At 43.9% G+C, this 23,114-nt stretch overlaps 1 protein-coding gene across 10 annotated transcripts in view; it reads left to right on the top strand.

Annotated features, from left to right (window-relative positions):
• ITPR1 (inositol 1,4,5-trisphosphate receptor type 1) overlaps positions 1 to 23,114 on the top strand; it is a 354,027-nt gene that overhangs the window by 7,069 nt on the left and 323,844 nt on the right. For 9 of the 10 annotated variants that reach the window (XM_044934302.1, XM_044934310.1, XM_044934306.1 and 6 more), the window contains one exon: positions 21,047 to 21,154. In XM_044934302.1, coding sequence (XP_044790237.1) covers positions 21,063 to 21,154 — 92 coding nt within the window. In that variant the 5' untranslated portion in view covers positions 21,047 to 21,062. Of the gene's footprint in view, positions 1 to 16,135; positions 16,159 to 21,046; positions 21,155 to 23,114 lie in introns of those variants that run through there. The other variant, XM_044934303.1, reaches the window with a different exon arrangement.

Raw genomic sequence — 23,114 nt, 5'->3', positions numbered from 1 at the left:
CCCATCTTTAGCTGCATTCTCAAACACCCTCCTGTCTCTTATTGGATGACATTGAAGGAAATCTCAGATATACTAGTTCATCTATATTGTAGTATATATTGCTGACATCGGGAGTCTTAAAAAAAACATAATCACAATACTATTATCCATCTCAGGGTGGGGGAAAGCAAATTTTAAAAACTAGTCTGTGTTCTCACCTCCTTGATTTAAATAAACTTATTATTTCAACATATATATATATCAATAACAGATACGAATACTTTAAACAGTTTGAATAAGGAACCAAATAACTGGGAGTTGGTGATGGACAGGGAGGCCTGGCGTGCTGCGATTCATGGGGTCGCAAAGAGTCGGACGCAACTGAGCGACTGATCTGATCTGATCTGAAATTACAAATGATTGATGTGTCTTTTAATTTGTATATTTACTTGTTACCTCTCCCCCCACCCCATGCATTTTTTGGTTGTTATTAAAGAAACTCATTTCAGTCGCTCAGTCGTGTCCGACTCTTTGCGACCCCATGAATCGCACACGCCAGGCCTCCTTGTCCATTACCAACTCCTGGCGTTTACCCAAACTCACATCCATCGAGTCGGTGATGCCATCCAGCCATTTCATCCTCTGTCATCCCCTTCTCGTCCTGCCCCCAATCCCTCCCAGCATCAGGGTCTTTTCCAGTGAGTCAACTCTTCGCATGAGGTAGCCAAAGTACTGGAGTTTCAGCTTCAGCAACAATCCTTCCAGTGAACACCCAGGGCTGATCTCCTTCAGAATGGACTGGTTGGATCTCCTTGCAGTCCAAGGGACTCTCAAGAGTCTTCTCCAACACCACAGTTCAAAAGCATCAATTCTCCGGCACTCAGCCTTTTTCACAGTCCAACTCTCACATCCATACATGACCACAGGAAAAACCATAGCCGTGACTAGACGAACCTTTGTTGGCAAAGTAACGTCTCTGCTTTTGAATATGCTATCTAGGTTGGTCATAACTTTCCTTCCAAGGAGTAAGTGTCTTTTAATTTCATGGCTGCAGTCACCATCTGCAGTGATTTTGGAGCCCCTAAAATAAAGTCTGACACTGTGTCCACTGTTTCCCCATCTATTTGCCATGAAGTGATGGGACCGGATGCCATGATCTTCATTTTCTGAATGTTGAGCTTTAAGCCAACTTTTTCACTCTCCACTTTCACTTTCATCAAGAGCCGTTTTAGTTCCTCTTCACTTTCTGCCACAAGGGTGGTGTCATCTGCATATCTGAGGTTATTGATATTTCTCCTGGCAATCTTGATTCCAGCTTGTGTTTCTTCCAGTCCAGCGTTTCTCATTATGTACTCTACATATAAGTTAAATAAGCAGGGTGACAATATACAGCCTTGACGAACTCCTTTTCCTATTTGGAACCAGTCTGTTGTTCCATGTCCAGTTCTAACTGTTGCTTCCTGACCTGCATACAAATTTCTCAAGAGGCAGATCAGGTGGTCTGGTATTTCCATCTCTTTCAGAATTTTCCACAGTTTATTGTGATCCACACAGTCAAAGGCTTTGGCATAGTCAATAAAGCAGAAATAGATGTTTTTCTGGAACTCTCTTGCTTTTTCGATGATCCAGTGGATGTTGGCAATTTGATCTCTGTTTCCTCTGCCTTTTCTAAAACCAGCTTGAACATCTGGAAGTTCACGGTTCACGTATTGCTGAATCCTGGCTTGGATAATTTTGAGCATTACTTTGGTAGCGTGTGAGATGAGTGCAGTCGTGCGGTAGTTTGAGCATTCTTTGGCATTGCCTTTCTTTGGGATTGGATGAAAACTGACCTTTTCCAGTCCTGTTGCCACTGCTGAGTTTTCCAAATTGGCTGGCATATTGAGTGCAGCACTTTCACAGCATGATACCTTTTCTTATAGGCTGGATTTTGCCGACTGTATCAGTGTGATGCAGTTGAACAGGTTCCTCTCTCCTCTATATTTGTTATGTTTAATTTTATAGTTAGAAGTAGGGCCTTGATCAGAGTCACTTGCCCCCACCAAGTCTGTTTTGTGAGCTCACTCAGGGGAGTGTGTGATATGTATGGATATGCCTTCTTGTGATTAATATCAAGTGATGCTTACTGCTTCAATCTGTTAGTTCAATTGAACTGTAAAGCTTCTATTTTTCTGTATTTATTAGCTGGAATATTTTGTGAAATGAAACTTTCTCTACTTAGTATATTTGCCAAAAGGTTTACTTGGGTTTTTCTATATGATGTTATGGAAAAACCCAAACAAACTTTATGGCCAACTTAATATTTACTTCCCTAGGCCATGTTGTTGGAGAAGGCAATGGCACCGCACTCCAGTACTCTTGCCTGGAAAATCCCATAGATGGAGGAGCCTGGTAGGCTGCGGTCCATGAGGTCGCTAGAGTCGGACATGACTGAGCGACTTCACTTTCACTTTTCACTTTCATGCATTGGAGAAAGAAATGGTAACCCACTCCAGTGTTCTTGCCTGGAGAATCCCAGGGGCGGGGGAGCCTGGTGGGCTGCCGTCTATGGGGTCGCACAGAGTCGGACACGACTGAAGTGACTTAGTAGCAGCAGCAGCATATTGTTGTTTAAGTCATTTAGTCGTGTCCGACTCTTTGTAGCACACCATGGGAATTCCCAGGCAAGAATCCTGGAGTGGGTTGCCATTTCCTTTTCCAGGGAATCTTCCTGACCCAAGGATCGAAGCTGAGTTTCCTGCATTGGCAAGTGGATTCTTTACCACTGAGCCACCACGGAAGCCCTCCCTAGGGTATAGTTAAAGTATATAAACAAAAGACAAGATCAGTACTTCTGTCTCCCTGTGTTTTAGTTTTCAAAGGTAACGAGTTGATTCCCTGAGCATGATCCATAGCAGTGGTTCTCTAGTGGGGGATGTGAGGCAATATCTGGGGACATTTTTGGCTGTCATAACTAGGGAGAGGGTGCAACTGGCATCCAGTGCTTAGCGGCCCGGGATGCTACTCGGTTGCCATCATTCCGTCTCACGGCCCTGAGGAACAGAAGGATCCAGTCCAAAGTATCAGCAGTGCCACTGTTGAGAAAGTCTTTACCGGGTTGACCGATTTGTGTGTTTTTTTTTAGTATCATAGTAAACTCATGGATTTAAACATGTTTCCTATGCTTCATTTTCTTTCGTTATCCTTACAGATACTCAGATTATCCATCTCTGCTCAGTAAGAGAGAGGCTACTCAAGTCAATTCAAAAGACACCACCCCAGTGGTCTTAGACTTCCTGCTTGTATGATGAGACGTTCCAGCCTCATTCTCTCTATTCCATGATGCAGACCTGTCATGAGTCATTTATCCAAGAAGCCCTAGTTCTTTTGAGTACTCTTCTCATTCTCATCATATGGGTCAGAAAATAAGTTAAAATGAAGGAAATTTAAAAGCTGAACTTTTGCTTTTTAGATCTAATCATCATTTTTTAAATATTTTATTGGAAGATAATTGCTTTACAGTATTTTGCTGGTTTCTGCCATACCGCAACCTGAATCAGCCACAGGTATACATATGTCCCTCACTCTTGAACCTCTACGCCATCTCCCATCCCATCCTACCCGTCTAGGTTGTCACAGAGCACTGTAAAACCTGAACATTTTTATTTTTTAGAATTTATTTTTAATTGAAAGATAATTGCTTTACAGTATTGTGTTGGTTTCTGCCGGACTTCAACATGAATCAGCCGTAGGTATACATATGTCCCCTCCCTCTTGAACCTCCCTCCCGCCTCCTTCCCCATCCCACCCGTCTAAAACCTGAACATTTTTCATGAAAGGCTTTCCAAAATGTAATTGATATATCCTTACCTTTGGGGGAAAAAATTCTAAACACACTCTTTTCAAATTGGTCTCAGTTTTAGTATGCTGAGGCTGAGATTCATTTCTCCCCGGACAAGCAGGAATGTTACTCTTGTTCTACATCCATGTTTTTCAAACTGTGGCAGCCCATTAAGAAGTTGTGACATCTCTCTGGTGGACCTTAATAGGCAGTTTCTTGGATAAAGTAGACCAGAATAGAAAACATCAAAGTATGGGTACTTAAGTGTGTGTGTGTGTTGCAACAGATTTCTCATTCTGTGTCTCTGTTTCTCTTTTTCACACACACACACATACACCATACACACAGAATAAACTTTGGGTTGTTAAGTTCAATGCATTTCTTATTGTGAGTCGCTGCTCAAAGTCTGAGAAACACTGTCCATTGTCCTACGTTATTATGGCCCCATTTGTGGCCACCAGATCTGCATCACTGGCTTCAAACTGAGAACTTGTTAGAAATGCAGACTCTGAAGCCCCACCCCAGATCCACTGAATCTGAAACTGCACTTCAGCAAGATCCCCAGGGGATTCTTAACGCATGTGAAAATATGAAAAGATCTGTGCCGGATGGTGCTTGGCGGCCCTGTGCTTTTTCAGAATTTATTTTTATAATTACTTTGTTTTTGCATGGCTAGCTTTCACCTGTTGAAACTGATCTTTGTACTTTTCCCTCACAGCCTTCTCATGTGCAGTTAAAAGGAAAAGTAGGTAAAATGACCAATTTAGGTGAGTATATGGAAGTCTGGCAGGATTCTCGATAATAAAAATGGGAGCTTTCCGTGCTTACATTGAGACAGTTTTTCAACTGGCTGTTCAGACAGAGGTAGAGACCAAAAGCTTCATATAAAAGCTACTTAGGATTGTGAAGCCACAGATATAAAGAAAGTTGTAACTGGTTGTTGCAAACTTTGAAGAACTTGCAGTTTATAATGTTCTATGACCCTTTGAGTCAGCAGAACTTCTAGACTGGTATAGTGTTGCTCATCAGAAAAAGATGAACAGATGAAAAAAATATTACTAGCCTCCAAGTTCTTCAGTGTTCATTTGCATTTCAGGAGCAGTTTTTTCTGGGAAGTGATTTTGTTTTGCAAAAACAGCTTAAAAAACTCCCCATAACCCCTTCACTTGCACGTATTTCTGAACAGAAAAAGCTAATTCAACACCCAGACTTGGGGACATTCACCTATATTTGCCTGCCATATGTACAATCACATCCTGTCTCTGTGCCTTTGCCCATGGGCTTTCCGCAGCTGACCCTGGTCCCAGCCTCTCTGTCCACCTTGCCAGATGCTTCTCTTCTCAGCCAGCTCTTCCTCTTCTGGGAAACCTTCCTTGAAACTTAAAAGTCTTTGTCATTTGTGGGACTTCCCTGGCAGTCCAGTGGTTAAGACTCTGTGCTTCCAATGCAAGGGGCTCAGGTTTGATCCCTGGTTGGAGAACTAGGATCCTACGGGTCAGGTGGTGCAGCAAAGAAAAAAAAGCAAAACAAAACAGTCTTTGTGATTTGTAAGGCCTTGGCACTTTCTGTCTGTGGGCCTTTTTGATTTTTATTCCTCCACTGGAGTACCTGGCACTTAGTAAGCACTCACAGTTACTTGTGAATGAGGTTATTTATCTATGTTTTATCTCCCTTTGAAGGTTGTAGGCTACTTCTTTTTTTTTTTTTAATTAAAAAAGTTATGTTGGGGCCTCCCTGGTGGTCCAGTGGTTAAGACGCAGAGCTCCCAATGCAGGGGAACTGAGTTTGATCCCTGGTCAGAGAACTAGGTCCCACATGCAGCAGCTAAAAATCCCATGTGCTGCAATTAAGACCCAGAGCAGCCAAATAAATAAAAATAAGTATTTTTTTTTTAATTTTGTTTTTTTTTTTTTTTTTTATTTTGGGCTGTGCTGGGTCTTTGTTGCTGCAAGGGCTTTTTTTCTAGTTTTGGCGAGCAGAGGTTACTCTCTAGTGATGGTGCTCAGGCTTCTCATTGGGGTGGCTTCTCTTGCTGCAGAGCACATGCTCTAGGGCACTCAGGATTCAACAGTTGTGACACACGGGCTCCATAGTTGCACTTCCTGGGCTTTTAGAGCACAGGCTCAGTAGCTGTGGCACATGGACTTAGTTCCTCTGCAGCATGTGGGATCTTTCTGGAACAGTGATCAAACCTGTGTCTCCTGCTCTGGCAGGCAAATTCTTTACCACTCAGCCACCAGGGAAGCCCTGTAGGCTACTACTTAATCTAATTTTTTGTACCCCTCTCTTGATGACGTAAGGGTTTCCCAGGTGGCTCAGCTGGTAAAGAATCCACCTGCAATGCAGGAGACCCCAGTTCAATTCCTGGGTCAGGAAGATCCTCTGGAGAAGGGATAGGCTACCCACTCCAGTATTCATGGGCTTCCCTGGTGGTTCACAGGGTAAAGAATCTGCTTGCAATGTGGGAGACCTGGGTTTGCTCCCTGGGTTGGGAAGATCCCCTGGAGATGGGCATGGCAACTCTCCAGTATTCTTGCCTGGATAATCCCCATGGACGGGGTGCCTGGTGGGCTACAGTCCATGGAGTTGCAAAGAGTCAGACATGACTGAGCGACTAAGCACACGCTTGATGACCTATCTCTTGAGTTGGCCTGTTGCTTTGAAAAGCCCCATCTGCCATGAAGAGTGAAGTTAAGGACAGGGTATAAAGGTCTTCAGCATTTCTTTGTGGTCGCTTTGAAGACTGCTCAGCACAGCTGCCTTTAGGGCGTCAGCTTGGGAAGTTGGTGGTGGTTGCTGAAGGGGAGTGGAAGTAGGAACGAGGCAGTGCAGGAGCTGGTCTCAGGGTGAAACGGTGCTGCGTTGCTCATCTGAGGGATGGGGACTCCCGGGGACTGGGTGTCGCCTGCCTGTTCAGTAGAAACAAAACATGTGACATCTGTGCATCTGTTTCCTCTTCTGTAGCATAGGTGTAAAAATACCTGCTTTGGGGCATTACTGCCAAGTTGTAGAATAATAGATGGTTGCACACGATCTCAGAGATCAGAACAAAACCAAACCTTTCCAGCAGAGTGGTTCAGCCCCCAGGGGACATTAGGCAATGTCTAGGGACTTTTTTTGTTGTCACCGCTGAGGGGGAGAGGTTGCTAATGGCGTCTAGTGAGTTGAGGCCAAGGATGTCCCTACACATCCTACATCCTATAGTGCATAGGACGGGTCCCCCACAACAAAGAAATTTTCTACGCGCCCCCCTGGCCCCCCACCACCCGGCCCATGACAAAAGCCTTGAGACTGAGAAAGCTTATCCTGGAGTGATTTTTCCCAGACTTAGTGAGACTTTTTATCTCACTCTAAGGATATTAATCTAACTTGCTTTTTTCTTTCTTTTTTTTGTGTGTGTGTGTGTGTGGTTCAGGTTGTGGGCAGAGTGGGGTCTTCTCAGGCCAGGACTGACTTTAACTTTTTAACCAAATAAACACTCTCCTCATCCCTTCCCCCAAAGCACTAGCCTTGGTTCCCAGAGCCCTGTGGTCTGCAGGCTTTAGCTACTAATCGGGTATGTGACCTCCATGAAATCACTCAGAAGGTGTTTGTTTCCACCTATAAAATGAGGAATTTTGGCTAAATGACCTCTCCGCACCAAGGGTAAAGTGCTCTGACTGCCAACTTTGAGCTCTCAATGGGCTTCTGTTACGTCGGCCTTTAGGAATAGGCATGGAGGCATATGTCAGCACTGACATCTTTTCTGAAAAATAACTCTGTAGATCAGTTACCGTTTTGGGGAAGAGTTTATTTAGTGGACATGTCTGTGAAAAAGCAGGTAGGTTTATCTGTGTGTGTGTGTGAGACATCTGAAAGAGCAATATTTAAACTAGAGAATGGTTCCGAACTTCAGATTTACGACTGTTACTTCTGAGATTGTCACGGAGGGCCCTGCTGAAAGTCGAAATCTCTGAGTCGGTGATTTCCTTTGGGACTAGCTGAAAATGAAAGCACAAGGCTATTTTCTGTGCTCCGGGGAGAAGTGCTTTGTGCAATAGAATAAATTATCTCTTTATGGGGACATGCTGCGTGTCTGAGGGATAGTCTGATTAGACGCTAAGGGGACAAGAAGGCAAGGAGGGGGCTGCATGGAAGTGTGGTTGGTGGTGGGGGCATCTGTCCAACTAAAAAACGGGGTGCTGCTCATCCTCATTTCACAATAAAGATGATGATATCGGCAAGATAGCTTTGCTCAAAGGAAGTTCCAAAATTAACTGTGAGAGTCCCCAGTAACAGACGCAGAGGTGATTGTAAAGAGAACCTCTTCTCTTGCAGGAGTCCATAGTGAACAGGATGGGTTTTTCTCTCCCGCACCCCCTTCCCGGATTTACAGCCATATTACCATATATGTGCCTGGGCGAGGGCGTCTCACCGTGACTTGTGCCTCTCTGGAGGGAGCGTCCTTGGCTACTAGCCAGGAGATTGATCAAATGCTGGCCACTCTTCCTTTTTCTGGGCATACTCTTGCTTTTCTTCTGAAAGCCCTTATGGTTTGCCCAGCTTTGCCCACGGGAGGGGCTGCTTGACCTAAAAGTGTAGTGATGCCTTTTTGTGTTGGTGTTGACTGTGGTCCCTCACGTTTGCATGGGGCCAGCTGCCTGTGACCTCTTGGATCTCCAGGCACTTGTCACTTGTCAATCTTTGTACATGAGCCCTCTTCTTCACAGCCTAACTTTAAAGGGGGCTTCCCTGGTGGCTCAGATGGTAAAGAATCTGCTTTAAAGGAAGCTTTATGCCTTTATTCTTTTTAAGCGATCATTTTTAAAGCAAGCAGCAATGAAACCAGCCCTGAAAGACTTAGGCAAGAGCCCTTTGTTTTTTAGGGGTGGAGGCGATGTGGATATGCCAAGAAAGGGCAGGAAGGGCTGGTGGATTTCCATTGGCTGCATTTTTTCAGCAGAAGAATGACTTTCCAAGAGTATGGTGCTTTGGGGCCGAGTGACAAATCTTGGTGATGCCAGGGTGGACTGAGAAGGGCTGCGTGGGTGTTGTGTAGTCATCTGTTCTTCACCTGGCGGTGCTTGGGTGGTTCCGGTCTTCCTTGAAATAGCTGGAGAACCTTTTGCTGGAATTGGCATTGGCATATTCAGATAAACGCCATGTCACAGTGTGTCCCCTTGTCTACATTCATTTGGACTTGCTGGTTGATAGGCTGATTGTCAACTGATTATGAGCCCTAAAAAGTTTAATGTGAGTGGTTTATGAGAGTAGAAAAGAGAACAGATCAGAAAATATTAGGTAGCATGACAGCAAAGAGAAATGTTTCCTGTGTTTTGCTTCCTGTGTGCTTAGTCCATTGATTTGCTTTTTCTCATTTAATCCTCAACACAATTTTATGATCCCCATTCTGTAGATGAGGAACTCGAAGCCCAGAAAGAGTACGTATAATACTTTGGTCAAGGTTACGAACATCCCATCACAGCTGTAGTAAAGTCACACGTTTTACCCTGGTCAAGTCCCACTGGAACTGGCTTTTTTCCCCCTAGCCTTACCCAGTACTTTCCTTCCTTTCCCCATTAATGCTCTCAACTTTGTGGCTGGTTGTCTTGTTTCATGGACTTATCAAACACTGCTCTGCTATAGGGCCTTTGTACCGTACAGAGCTATTTTCTCTGCCTGAAATGCTCTTCTGCCTGTCTTTTTTTTTTTTTTTTGCATGACTGCCTCTGTCTTGACTTTCAGCTCTTACTTGCATGTCTCAACTTGTTCTCTGACCAGCCATAATTGGGTGACAGTTTTAATTCTCTGCATAGTACTTACCACTGTTTGACTTGATTGTTTTATTTTTTGTTTGTTTACTGTCTTCACTAAAATATGCGTGTCATGAGAGCCAGGGACCTTGACTGTCTTATTTGACCTCCATCCTTAGCACCTAGAGTAGAGCAGGGCTAATATCTAGTAGGTATTCAGTATGTTGAATAAAAAGGATTTAGGTTTCAAATCAAGGAATCCTGTCTAAAGCCCTGGCTATTAAGTTGTATATTTTGCATTTTAATCCTGTTCGATCCAGTTTTTCATATTTGTACTGTATGACTCCTCACTGCACAGCCAGCCAGTGCCAGAGTAAATCTTAAAATTTGTTGAAGCACTTTTTTCAGACTTCAGGTTTTGATGCTTAAAAATTAACTGAGGTTATGTTGAATTTGTTTTCAGGTCTCCTGTATCCTACCTCTCTGTATATTCATTCTGTTAATTTTCGAGAGTTTGATACTGAAACTCCAACTAAAGATATTATCTACTTAAAAATAATTATAGTATATAGTGGAACTATATGTAACCTTGTTCTGTATTTTCTAAGTCACCTGTAAATGTGTTTTCATACTTTCATAATTTAAGAAAAAAATAGATGAGGACCGCAAAGAACTTCTATTGACGTCAGTTATACCAATCTGTATTTATAATATTCAAAATTAACACTTAGAAAATTCACACAGAAAATATGAAAAGTAAACCTATTGCACATTAATACAGTAACATATTTTTTTATGGGCAGTAATTATATTTCCCAAAACAAAAATTCAGCGAGAAGAGTGTCATTATTTTACATTTCTCTGTAAAATGCTTTTGTTGTTGTTGTTTAGTTGCTAAGTCATGTCCAATTGTTTTGTGATCCTATAGACTGTATAGCCCGCCAGGCTCCTCTGTCCATGGGATTTCCCAGGCAAGAAAACTGGAGTGGGTTGCCAGACCTTCCTCTAGGGGATCTTCCAGATCCAGGGATCAAACCCGGGTTTCCTACATTGGCAGGCAGATTCTTTACCACTGAGCTACCAGGGAAGCCCAAACTGCTTTTAGATCTAGCTTAATGGAAGGTAACTGGACTCAGACCTGCCCCTGCCTCCAATCTGTTGTGAATCACATGTCTTGCAGCTTCTGGAGAATTCCACTCTGCATGAGAAAAGGCAGTGACACCTTGGTGATCTTATGAAAATAGTTTTGACTTTGAAGATCCTCTGAAAGGGTCTTGGGAGCTCTTAAGAGTCCCTGGGGCACCAGTAAAAGCCACTGGTAGGATAGGTAACCACTTATAGAATAGGTAGGCTTTTCAGAAGGTTGGGTGGTGGCATGGAACATTTGAGAGGGGAAGCTGAAGGCTTAAGTAGCAGGATGCAATTGAATGTCCCTAAGTCTGGGTATTGTATCAGAGCTTTCTATTCAGACATAAATGCACGGGAATGCATTTAAGCTGTTCTTGCAAAACTGAAGTTGCTTCCCAGCTAAAGCTTCTCCTGCACTGCAAAGGAACATTGCGAACTTGGAAGGCAGTGGTGTGTGTGTTCATTATTTTTAGATGAGCAAGATTACACCAACCAGTCCAGAAGTTCTGTAGTGGGTAGGGTCATTAAACAATGAAAAAGCGTGGGTTCCTCTCCGTGTCTGAAAACAGTCACTTCAAATGCAACTTCCTTAATGGCTGTTACTCTACAACCCCTTACTTGGTGGTAGTTGAAGCTTCTGGATTCAGATGAAGTTGTTTTGTAGGATAGAAGTTAGATTGTCTTTAAGTTTTATTGCCCATGGGTTCCCTCACAAATGGTTTTAAAAGTGTCAGGGTGAAGCTGTTAGAAGTACATGAGCTACTCCATGCTAGCCAATTTCAGTGTTTAAGAAGGAAAGTGAAGTGAAAGTCACTCAGTTGTGTCCGACTCTTTGCGACCCCATGGACTATACTGTCCATGGAATTCTCCAGGCCGGAATACTGGAGTGGGTAGCCTTTCCCTTCTCCAGGGGATCTCCCAACCCAGGGATTGAACCTAGGTCTCCCGCATTGCAGTCAGATTCATTACCAGCTGAGCCACTAGGGAAGCCCTAGGTGAGTGCAAATGCAGGCCTCTGGGGAGTAGTTTGCCTGTGTCTTGGGTGATGTGTACAAGATTGTCATAGTTAAGGCGAGTGGGCAGTACAGCATTTGGGATAGCTGGTCATCAGGGAGTGAGTGATGGAAGGGAGAGGGCAGGCAATATGAGGGGGTTTTCTACCTGACATCAGAGCTTGGAAGGGCCAAACTTTAATTTATTTTAAAATTATAATTGAGTATAGTTTTAGCTCAGACGGTAAAGCGTCTGCCCACAATGCAGGAGACCCGGGTTTGATCTCCGGGTCGGGAAGATCCCCCTGGAGAAGGACATGGCAACCCACTCCAGTATTCTTGCCTAGAAAATCCCACGGATGGGGGAGCCTGGTGGACTACAGTCCATGGGGTCGCAAAGAGTTGGACACGACTGAGCAACTTCATGGATAGTTGATTTACGGTATCGTGTTAGTTCAGGTGTATAGCAAAGTGAATCACTTATATATCCACATGTTTTTTTAAAGATTCTTTTCCCATGTAGGCTATCGCAGAGTATTGAGTAGAATTCCCTGTGCTATATAGTAGGTCCTTGTTGATTATCTGTTTTATATATAGTCGTGTGCATATGTTAATCCCAAACTCCTAGCTTATCCCTCCTGTGTTGGAAAGGCTGAACTTAAGGGCAGTGTCAGTGGGTTTCTTTTTGTCCCCTGATGACTGAAAGGCTGTTCAGTCCCAAAGATCAGGTGGCTTCATCTTAATGAAATAAAAAGGCTTGCTTCTGTGGTCAGTAAAAATGTGGGAGTCTGTGGCTTTGGGGTATGTTCACTGCTGTGAGGTCACGATTCTGATTTCCTCCTTTGTCCATCCACCCTTGAGGTTTAAGTGATAACCTTAGTTCACTTCTTGGTTAATGAAAGTGTTCTAATTTGGTCTCATTTCAGAAGTTGCTAAGTTTTAAAGTCTTGAGTGGTGAGTAGGCGAAAGTTGAGATTACTATTTTTTTTTAGAGAAATGAATATAAGGCATTAGTTAAGTGTATACAGTAGAAATAGATGGAAGAAATGACAATAAGTGAGTTTCAACCACAAAGCTTTTAGCAAAAGAAAGAAAAAAAGAGAAATCCAAATCTATCTTGAACTGCTTAAAATGAAATGAACATACTTCTTTTTGGATGAGGCTGTGCTTTAGCCTGTCTCAATACCAAAGTGAAAGAAAGTTCTAAATATTGAATTATCATTCCTTTGAAGAGATTTCCACCCCCACCCCTCTTCCAGCAGGGGCCTGGTTTGATGTTAGAAGAAGGGGAAGTGGAGTTGAGGTCTGGCTGTCTCAGGTATTTTGAATCTGGGGGCCAAGAAACAGGACCTTGGATGATCTGAGTGTCAGCCACCTGATGGGCCTGCAGAGGACTGAAACATTTCTGAGACCTGTGTTTATTCGGGTATGTTTCCAGCAGTGCTGACAGAGTGAGAAGGGTCTATCAAGTAGGAGAGAAGCACAAGTTACAGGCAGTAGGGAGGGAAGACTTCGAAGGAAGTGAAATGAAGGTTCTCATTTTAGTCTCACTTGAAAATTAAAAAGTGAGCCCTTAGTAAGGGCCAGGTATTAGGCTGAGCACTTTGTGTGGGGTTTTTGGTTTGTCCCTCATGATGACCCTGATGGGAGGCAAGGTCCTGATGAGCAATAGGAATGGTACCCTCCTCCCACCATCCACACACACAATTTATTTTTTAAAATATGCACAAGGGAGTTGAAATTCAGAAGTTATGTAAGTTGCTTAAGTACACACAGCAGGTAACTGATGAAGATGGAATTTGAATGCAGGTGTTCTAGGTTGATGTTTCTGGCCTTTCTGAACATGCCAAGGGATGGTCAGTGGGAGACAGGTACTTCTTTCCAGGGATAGATGTTAGACGTTTTGTTTCTGGCTCCCAGTGTCTCAAAAATCTGTTGAAAAGGGCCAAGAGGCCTTTCTTCTCTGTTTTTGATCCAACAACATAAACTTGGCTTTAATTAGTTTTAGAAAAACAATCCCCTAAGAAACAGTGTAATTTCTTTTAAGCAGCAGATAAGTTGACGCTTTAGTACATTGAACCCAAATTTGACTGCTTACATGTTCCAGACAATGTGCTAGGGGCTGGGAAGCAGTGGGAATGAATCATTCTGCTGTCCTGGCCCTCGTGGCTGTGCTGTGTGCTGTGCTGAGTTACTCAGTCGTGTCTGACTTTTGACCCCATGGACTGTAGCCCGCCAGGCTCTGTCCATGGGCCTTCTCCAGGCAAGAATACTGAAGTGGGTTGCCATGCCCTCCTCCAGGTGATCTTCCCGACCCAGGGATCAAACCCAGTTCTCCTGCATTGCAGGCAGATTTTTTACCAACTGAGCCACCAGAGAAGCCCTGCCCTCCTGGACTCATGGTCTGGTGGTGAAGACAGGTAAACTAGCAAACAAGTGAATATGGGATTTTTGGACAGTGGGAGTGGGCCCAGATAGTGTAATTGGGGTGCTATATGTATGGAGGTGAGAGTTGGACTGTGAAGAAAGCTGAGTGCCGAAGAATTGATGCTTTTGAACTGTGGTGTTGGAGAAGACTCTTGAGAGTCCCTTGGACTGCAAGGAGATCCAACCAGTCCATCCTAAAGGAGATCAGTCCTGGGTGTTCTTTGGAAGGAATGATGCTAAAGCTGAAACTCCAGTACTTTGGCCACCTCATGAGAAGACTTGACTCATTGGAAAAGACTCTGATGCTGGGAGGGATTGGGGGCAGGAGGAGAAGGGGATGACAGAGGATGAGATGGCTGGATGGCATCACTGACTCGATGGACGTGAGTCTGAGTGAACTCCGGGAGTTGGTGATGGACGGGGAGGCCTGGCATGCTGCGATTCATGGGGTCGCAAAGAGTCAGACACGACTGAGCGACTGAACTGAACTGATAGAGAAATGTGTTGCCAACGTAGAACTCAGGTTTGGGGTGTCAGGGCTTCCAGGAGGCAGTGACATCAAACTGGGACCGTAAAGGTGACTGGGAGTTAGCCCCAGGTGGGGGACACAAGGAGTGTTAGGCAGCTGGAGCAGCGGATGCCAACACCTGGGGGACAGAAAGTGTACACAGTATGTTGGGGGAATCAGGAAAAATGCATCAGTGCTTGAGGGTAAAAGCAGTGGGGAGAGTCCAGAGAGATAAGGAAGAGATAGACAGGGACCAGATTATGGAGAGCCCTGAAGAGACTTGGGAAGGTTTTAAGCAGAGGAATACATGGTCTGCCTTAGGCTTCTAAAAGGTCATGCTGGCTGTACATGTAGAATAATGGAGGTGAGAGAGATGAATAGGATGGATGATCTTATTTGCAAAGCAGAAGTAGAGACAGAGACATGGAGAACAAATCTGTGGCTACCAAGGGGGAAAAGGTGAGATGGGAGGAACTGAGAGACTGGGATTGAAGTATATATGTTTTTGACACTATATATAAAGTGGATAACTAGTGAGGATGTATTCCCAATGGTAGCACTGGGAAGTCTACTTAAGGTACTGTGGTGGCCTGAATGGGAAGGAAGTCCCGACGGGAGGGGGTGTATGTATACGTATAACTGATTCACTTTGCTATGTAGTAGAAACTAACACAACGTTGCTTTACAGCAACTATACTCTAATAAAAATTTTTTAAAAATGAAACAACAAAAAAAAAATCAAGGAGCAGAATGAAGCCCAGTTGAAAAATGATTTTGCCTGAGATTTGTGGATTGGGCAGAGGAGTTAAAAAAAGTAGAGGCTTTAAGAAATATATTCAAGCTTAAAATCAGTAAGATTTGATGTTCATTTAAATGTCATAATTCATATATTTGACATATTTACTAAGCACCTACCACGTGGTCCGCACTGGTGATAGGAATGCAGTGATATGCCAAACAGATCCCAGACAGATCTGGGCTTGTATTAGGGCAAGAGATGGAATAGGAATGAGTGTATTCTGGATCTGAGGGACCAGCATGAGCAGAAGTCCTGTGACAGGGATAAGGTGAGAGAGGATGGGAGGTGCCCCCAGACTTGTGGAGGTCGATGATGTGAGTGTGGAGGAGGAGAAGCAGATTGGGCAGACGGGTGAGTTCCTTTTGGTCCATTGAGATGCTTGTCCATTGTGAGCTGAACCCCAGTAGCTCTTGGCCAGGAGATACAGACTTGTGGCTCTTCGTGGTATAGAAGCCGCTGGAGGCAGCAGAGTGGACAAGAGGACCAAGGAGGTGTAGGAAAGGCCGAGAGCAACACAGGCTGTGTGGCCTCAGAATCAGAGGACCATTTCACCCCGGGTTTCTTTTCTCCAAGGGGAGCTCTGAATCGGTGCATTTTTATCCCCACCTTTCTTAACAAATAGAATCCAGCATCCCGTTTCTTTCCGCTCTGCTCAGGGAGCAGTTTCGGGGAGTGGGTGATGTGAGGCTCAGCAAACCTGCCCCAGCTCCATCTGCCTGTGGACGACACAGAGGCCAGAGTGGTCTACCTTTCTCCACCCGGGTCAAGCCTCGGTGAGAAGCCTATTTCAGGTGTATTAACTGATCAAAGCAGTGGTGGGAGGTGGAGGTGATATAGAAATACTGATAATTTTCATAGATGGCATGATTTAACTTCCTGCCAGGTATCAGGTTGGCCAAAAAATTCACTTGGGTGTTTCCGTAAGCACTCATGGGAAAAGCCGCATGAACTTTCTGGCCAGCTCAGTACATCAGCAGGTGCTTTATAAAGACGATCTCATGGAGCCTTATGACCACCTGCCGAGGGAAGCACTCTATTTGTCCCCCTTTTACAGATGGGAAAAGTAAGGCTTAGGGAAGGTGTGGATCTGGCCCGAAGCCCTACAGAGAAGAGGTGACAGAGCCAGGTTGGAACCCTGACAGGATGGATTCTGACAAGCCAAGTCTCAAGGAGAAATGAGAGTGTGTGCATGCGTTCAGAGGTCTTGGAGCATCAGAGGACAGATCAGTAGCAGAGATTCTGGGAGGCGCTTGTCATTGTGGGGAGGGGTGGGGACAGGAGTGTTTGCCAGCCAGGCTCTTTGAACCTAGAATAGGCCTCATTGCCGGTCCACACGGAAGACAAGACCATCCCTTAAGCGACATGGTGGGGGTAGTTCTATTATTGGGCGAGACGTGGAATTACAGGGTTTACAGGGTTGCTTCCGACCTTTATTCTATGATTTTGTATATTTGGAAAGTTCAGAATGCTCTGTGGTTGGGAGTTTCAGTATAATTCTACATTGTTCAGCTTTTTCTCAAGGGGTGAATTAGGCAGGATAATTACCTTCCTTAAAGTAAAAATATGTCGTCATAGGACACAAAAGAGTCCATTTGTGTGATACCCAGCTGACTTCTTATGCAGGAGATCCTTTCTTTTACTGAATTTGATTTTTTTTAATTTATTAATTTTTTCCAGTTTTATTGAGATATTTGACAGGCAACATGTATAAGTTTAAGGTGTACAGCATAATGATTTGATGTATGTATCTATTACAAAATGATCACCATAGTAAATTCAATTAACGTCTGTCACCACACAGTTATAAATTTTTTTCCTTGTGAAGGAAACGTTTAAGATCTACTCTTGATAACTTTCAAATATACAATACAATACTATGACCTACGCTTGTCACGTTATCCACTGCATACCCAGAAGTTATTTTCTTAGACTGGACAAGGAAAGTTTAATATAAAGAATTTTTTTTATTTTTAAAAATTGAAATGTAGTTAATTTGCAGTATTACATAAGTTTCAGTTGTACCATGTAGTGATTCACGATTTTGAAAGACATTTGAAGCCCTAAAATCAGCCAGAAATAACAGCTAGTGGACAGAGAGATGGTTGGAGCTCTGGAGCTGACCACCTGGGCTTGTTCTCATAGATACCTGCTGACCAACTCAGAGTTTCTTAGCAGCGAGCCCTAGGTGTCAGATGTACCAGGGTCCTGCAGCTCACTGGCAGGGTGGCACCAGCTGTTCTTCCGTGAGGTGATCTCCAGCCACTGTTTGAGGACACTGGGGCCCTGGGTACGGTGATGAGGAGTTCAAAGGCACAAGTGGTCCAGGATCAGATCCATGGGCAGGCTCTCCCATCCTGCTTCTGAACAACAGGAAGTCTTCCAAAGATGGCTCCCAGGATGACTTTCTACCTCCTCCCCTCCAGACCCCAGAGGCCTGTTCTGTTGACTATCCTGGTGTTTACTTCCAGGACATCACTGATGGTTGTGCCCCTCCCTCCTCCCCTTTACTCCTTCCTCATCCTTTTCCTCCACTTGGCTAATGGTAGGTGAGGGGAAGCTTCCAAAGGTTTTCCACCAGACCAGAGAGGGTCTGCCTGGTCCTTTGTGAGGGTACCCATTGTTTGGGACCCTGGGGAAGAATCTGTCCCTGCCCTCGCCCCCATCTTTTTTAACTAGGATGCCTGGCAGATTGCTCAGTTGAGGACCATTAACTTTGGTGGATGCATTAACCCATGTTTTCAGGAGGAAATATAAAGTATGCCTGAAGTTTATTTGTTCAACTATCTACTTAATAAGAATATTGATTAGGAAGAAGAAACTTAATTTCCCCCCCAACTTATCAAAAGTATTATATGGCAGCGACAGAAAAATTAGAAAATACCAAAGAAAAATTAGCAAATGGAATTGTGCACGTAAAAGAAAATCAGTTCTTAATATTGTCACCAAGAATAAGAATGGTTAACATATTAATCCATGTTCCAGGCATCGCCATTGATGAACAGCTCTGTTTACCAGTCATGTGGACCAGAGTTATAACTCTGGCCTTCCTGCTTGTTAATTATATATGTCTTGGACATCCTAGCCTTTTGGCAGCTCAGTTTCCCAAGAGCAAAATGATAATAATGGTAGTTCCTGCCTCATGCTGTGGTCCTGAGTATTTGAGAAGATTTGTAAAGGTCTCCGCACAGTGGTGGGCGTGATAATGCTTGCCAAATGCTAGCCATTATTATTAGAAATGGTGGCAATGGAGAACCTTGCTGCATGGGCCTGGCGCCCAGACTTCTGTTGCGATTATCAATGCAAGCAATACTGAGTATGTCATGCTTTGTCATTCCAGGACACTGAATAGTGTCCAGTGCTTCCCATTCAGGACCTAAAGCGTTTAGTAAGGTGACCAGGTTGTGATCAAAGTTCAGAGACTCATGGGCATGCTGCTGTTTCCCGGCTTGATCTCCACTGGGGCCAAGAGGGCTGGGAGAGACTCAGTCACAGTAGACAAGTCCCTTGCCCTCCTCCCGAGCCTGTATCTGCTCGCCTGCATTCATCATCGTCCCTGGATCCTTCTGGAAGTTTCTAGTGTGAAGACACAGATTCGGTCTGACTCAAAATTCAAACAGAACTTGTTTCCCAGTAATCAGTCCCAGAAGTACACTGACTTCCTTACCCTTTATAAGACTTTTAAATATAAGCACAGAAGGGAAATACCAATGCTCATGAGTGGTTTTGTTTTGGGTGTCTTTTTGGGATGTTGTTTAAAACGGGGGTTCCCAACCTCTGGGATCTAATGCCTGATGACCGATGTAATAGCAGTAGAAATAAAATGCCCAATAAATGTTATGTGCTTGAATCACCCCCAAACCATTCCCTCCTCTCCCCTCCCTGGTCCATGGAAAAATTGCCTTCAGCAAAACCAATCCCTGGTGCCAAAAAGGTTGAGGACCGCTGTTTTAAAACATCGGTTTGCCTATAGGTGTGAAATACACAGTTAAGAAGAAATGACAGGATGATAGATTTGATTTCGGAGAGTGGGATGTGGTGAGCCGAGTCTCTGCCTGTTGTTTGTGTATCTCTCCCCAAGGTCTAGAGATGCTGGCTCTTTCGTTTTGAGAGTTTGTGTTCTCAATTGCGCGCAATCTCTCTACGTAAGTTCATGTTCAAGGCAGTGCTCTTTATTTCTTGCAACATCTTGGCTGCTGGAAGGACAGATGAGTTTTTCCTTACTGTTTCTCACAAGCAGAGGTTCTTTCATGGTTTGTTTTCAGTACCTGCCACTCCTACTAAGGGAGGAGAAATGCTTCTTGAGGTTTCCCGCTGATCACTGAGGCATAATTCTTCTGAAAAGAAAACTTGGCACCCGGAAAGCAATTTCAGGAGAGCATACTTCTCCACGCCATTCCAAGTCTTGTGGCGTGGTGGGGTGAATGCTTTCTGGAAGGGAAACTGGAGTAAAGAGATGGGCAAGGATGTTTAAGGGGGTCTGGGTTTGGAGGAGATGTCTGGGAAAGACTGAGGTGACCCTAAACATCTATACACCAGGTGCCTGAGGAAATGATGAGGAGCTACTGCAGTCCATGCCAGCACACACTCTTTGCACAGAACTGAGCTTGTTTTTTATTTTTACTTTTTAACTATGCTGTGTGGCATGTGGGCTCTGAACTTCCCCAACCAGGGGTTGAACCCTTGCTCCCCGCAGTGGAAGCACTGAATCTTAACCACTGGACCACTAGCGAAGTCCTTGAGCTTGTGTTGTAAATTTCAGGTTAGATTTTTTTTTTTTTTTTTTATAATTGACTCCCACTCCTCAATGTTTATGGCCCTGATGAAAGCTCTTTCTATGAGTCATGTCAATATTTTTGTTAATAATTTGTGTGTGTGTGTTGTTTGTGTGTGTGGTGATTACTGGGCTGTGCAGAGATTTACTGAATTTATGAACATGTTCTAGCACTGCCCCTCACTGTGTGTGTTCCTGACCAGGGTTCTTAAGGGACTGCAGCCTGAGTCTTCAGTTGTGTTGGAAGGGTTTGGACCAGGTGCTGAGTCTTTCTGCCTCTGCATGGGTTTCATGGTGAAGGAAGAGAAGGAAAGACAATGGAATAGCATTTGCGTGAAGTGTATAGGTTGTTGAATTCTTAAAAGGCCCCTAGAGCTTTGTGGTATTTATTGCTAGGCTTCCTCATATTAATTCTGTTCCTTTGGTGCCTCAGCCCCAGGCCCTGCCGGACCAAGTTTTATACCAGGTGTTTCCTTCTGCCTGAACATTCCCTGAGGCAGATTGAGCATGTTAATATTTCCTAAGTCAGACTTTCCAGCTCCTAATCATTGCAGAGTTCTTGGCAGACTTCCCTGTGGTCTTTATATTCACTATTTATTATCGAGGGTCTTCAACTTGGAGAATTGGATTCAGTCATAGTTTTGTTAGAAACAAGCCTTACTGTGGTTGGAATACCCTGAAATGAAAGAATAGATGGGGAAAAATGTGGCTGCATATGTCCTGCTTGGCTCAGCGAATTGCCTGCCTGTCACACACTGATTTAAATTTGACTTTTAAGCAGAATGCTTTGGAAAATTGAGCTAAGCCAATTCTCAGTGACTCTCCCACCCCCCGTCCCACCCCGAGCATTTCTTTCCTTCTAATAATGTTGCATATTTTACTTTGTCTAGGATTCTCAAGAAAGACATGTCTGACAAGATGTCTAGTTTCCTACACATCGGAGACATTTGTTCTCTGTACGCCGAAGGATCGACAAATGGATTTATTAGCACCTTGGGGTAAGAGCACCTGGTTTCTTGTGTGGCAGGGTTTGTTTAAGACATCAGAACATCAGCTTCAACATTGTGATTTTTCTAGGACATGAATGTTCCCATTTTATTTGATTTTTCCAGTGATGGTTGGAATCACAAATATCAGATCTTGTATTAGCCAGGTTTAACCTCTTACACAAAAATGTCATTTGCCCATCAGTTCTGCAAGAGTGAAATCTCATCAGTTAGAACTGTTCATTCAGAATTATTGTAATAGCCTCTTCTTTCATACGTCAGAGGGAAAGTGCTAAATGTATGGAATGAACGTTCAGATTAGTATTTACAGACCCCAGGGAAGTACTTTCTCTTTGTAAAAGCACTTATTTTTAAATGGTGACTTGTTTGTTGTACAAGTAGAGACCAGAACTTCTCAGGTGCTTCTCTCTCTTCTTTGAGGCACAACGTTTTCTGCCTCAGATCGCTGTGTGCATCTGAAAGTTACAAATGGCACCAAGTTCTTTAAATCAGATTTCTGGTGTTCTGTTCTTTCTTCAGTTGTTTTTCTCCCCCCAAGTCCGTATAAATACATTCCCTAATGTATTCATTTGATTATCTTTTGCCTTCTCCTCCTTCTATTGTCTGGAAGAGGAAATGAGAGGTGAATTAGTCCCGAAGGGCAGGCACAAGCAGAATGGGGAGTGAAGGTGGTTATCTTTGTAAGAGTTGTACATGGTCTGTAATGTCTTTGCATGAAAAGGAGTGGTGGGTGGCCTTGTGGTGTTTGGCAAGAGCTGATCTCAAATGTGGGGGCGGGGGAGTAAGGCAACAATTTCTCTAAGAACCTCATTGTCACAGCCCCCAGAACCATCCTTTTTAACCAGACTTCCTATTTAAAGTATGCTGATTCTCTGGTATTTTGTAAAGTAAGTGTATTCCCAGGCTCTTATTCAGTTACTCCAGCCTCAAGGAGCAAGTTATTTCAGGTAAAGAAGTCTATAGCTCAGCTGGATCTCTCCGAATAAAGATTTTATTTTCAAAAGTCATCCAGTAAAAATGAGTGATCCATGACTGCTTGATCACCAGTCAAGTGGCTTCTTTTTTTTTCTTAAGCCTTTTTTAAACCTTTTTATACTACAGACCTACCCTTCACAATATACTTTCTGTTGTTCAGTCAGCAAGTCGTGTCTGACTCTTGCAGATCCCATGGACTGCAGCACACCGGGCTTCTGTGTCCCTCACCATCTCCCGGAGTTTGCCCAAGATACCTTCTGTAGCTTTTGGCAGAGTCCTGCTGCTTGTACCTCTCTGTTGTCCTTTTTTTCTTCTTGGCTGATTCCTTGCTTTTTCCATCTCTAGTTGAATCTTGCATCCTCTTATTTTTCTGCAATAATAAGTAGCAGTGGTAACTACCTATATGAATCCTGTCCGTGTTTACAGCTCTGTGCTATGTACTGTATATCCACCATCCCTTTAATCCCCAAACAGCTTTTTACAGTGAGCATTATCATTATTGCTATTTATGGGGGCAAAAATCTCTGAGCATCAGAGAGGTGAAGTCCCCTGCCCAGGGTTTCACAGCTACAAAGACTGAGAACTTCAAGACCAGCGCTTCTAACAGTTGCCCTTGGTGGGGCCAACTTCCCCTTCCCAGCTCGTCTGACTGCGCCTCTCTGGCTGAATTTGCTCACCCCCATCCTCATGGTCTGCCCACAACTCTTACCTGAGTGCCTTGTTAAGCCTCAGGCCCACCTTATGCTCCATCTCTGGTCTGTGGCCCTAATTTCTTTTAATGGTGCCCCTGCCTCTCCAGTCACCTAGGCTCACTTCCTGTCACTTGCTGAATCCACCGTGCCAGCCCCTAAAATCTTAGTACCTCTTTTTCTTCCAGAGCATCTCCTCTTAGATTTCCTATGAGGTACAGAGTTTTATAAGAGTTTTCATAAGTATTGTGAGCAAATTAATAATAAGGTCTTCCCCTTTAACATGA

This window comes from Bubalus bubalis, chromosome 21 (assembly GCF_019923935.1).
Source record: "Bubalus bubalis isolate 160015118507 breed Murrah chromosome 21, NDDB_SH_1, whole genome shotgun sequence".
Taxonomy (NCBI): Eukaryota; Metazoa; Chordata; class Mammalia; order Artiodactyla; family Bovidae; genus Bubalus; species Bubalus bubalis.
Note: the sequence above shows the minus strand (reverse complement) of the source record. Positions and strands in the feature narration are given on the sequence as shown.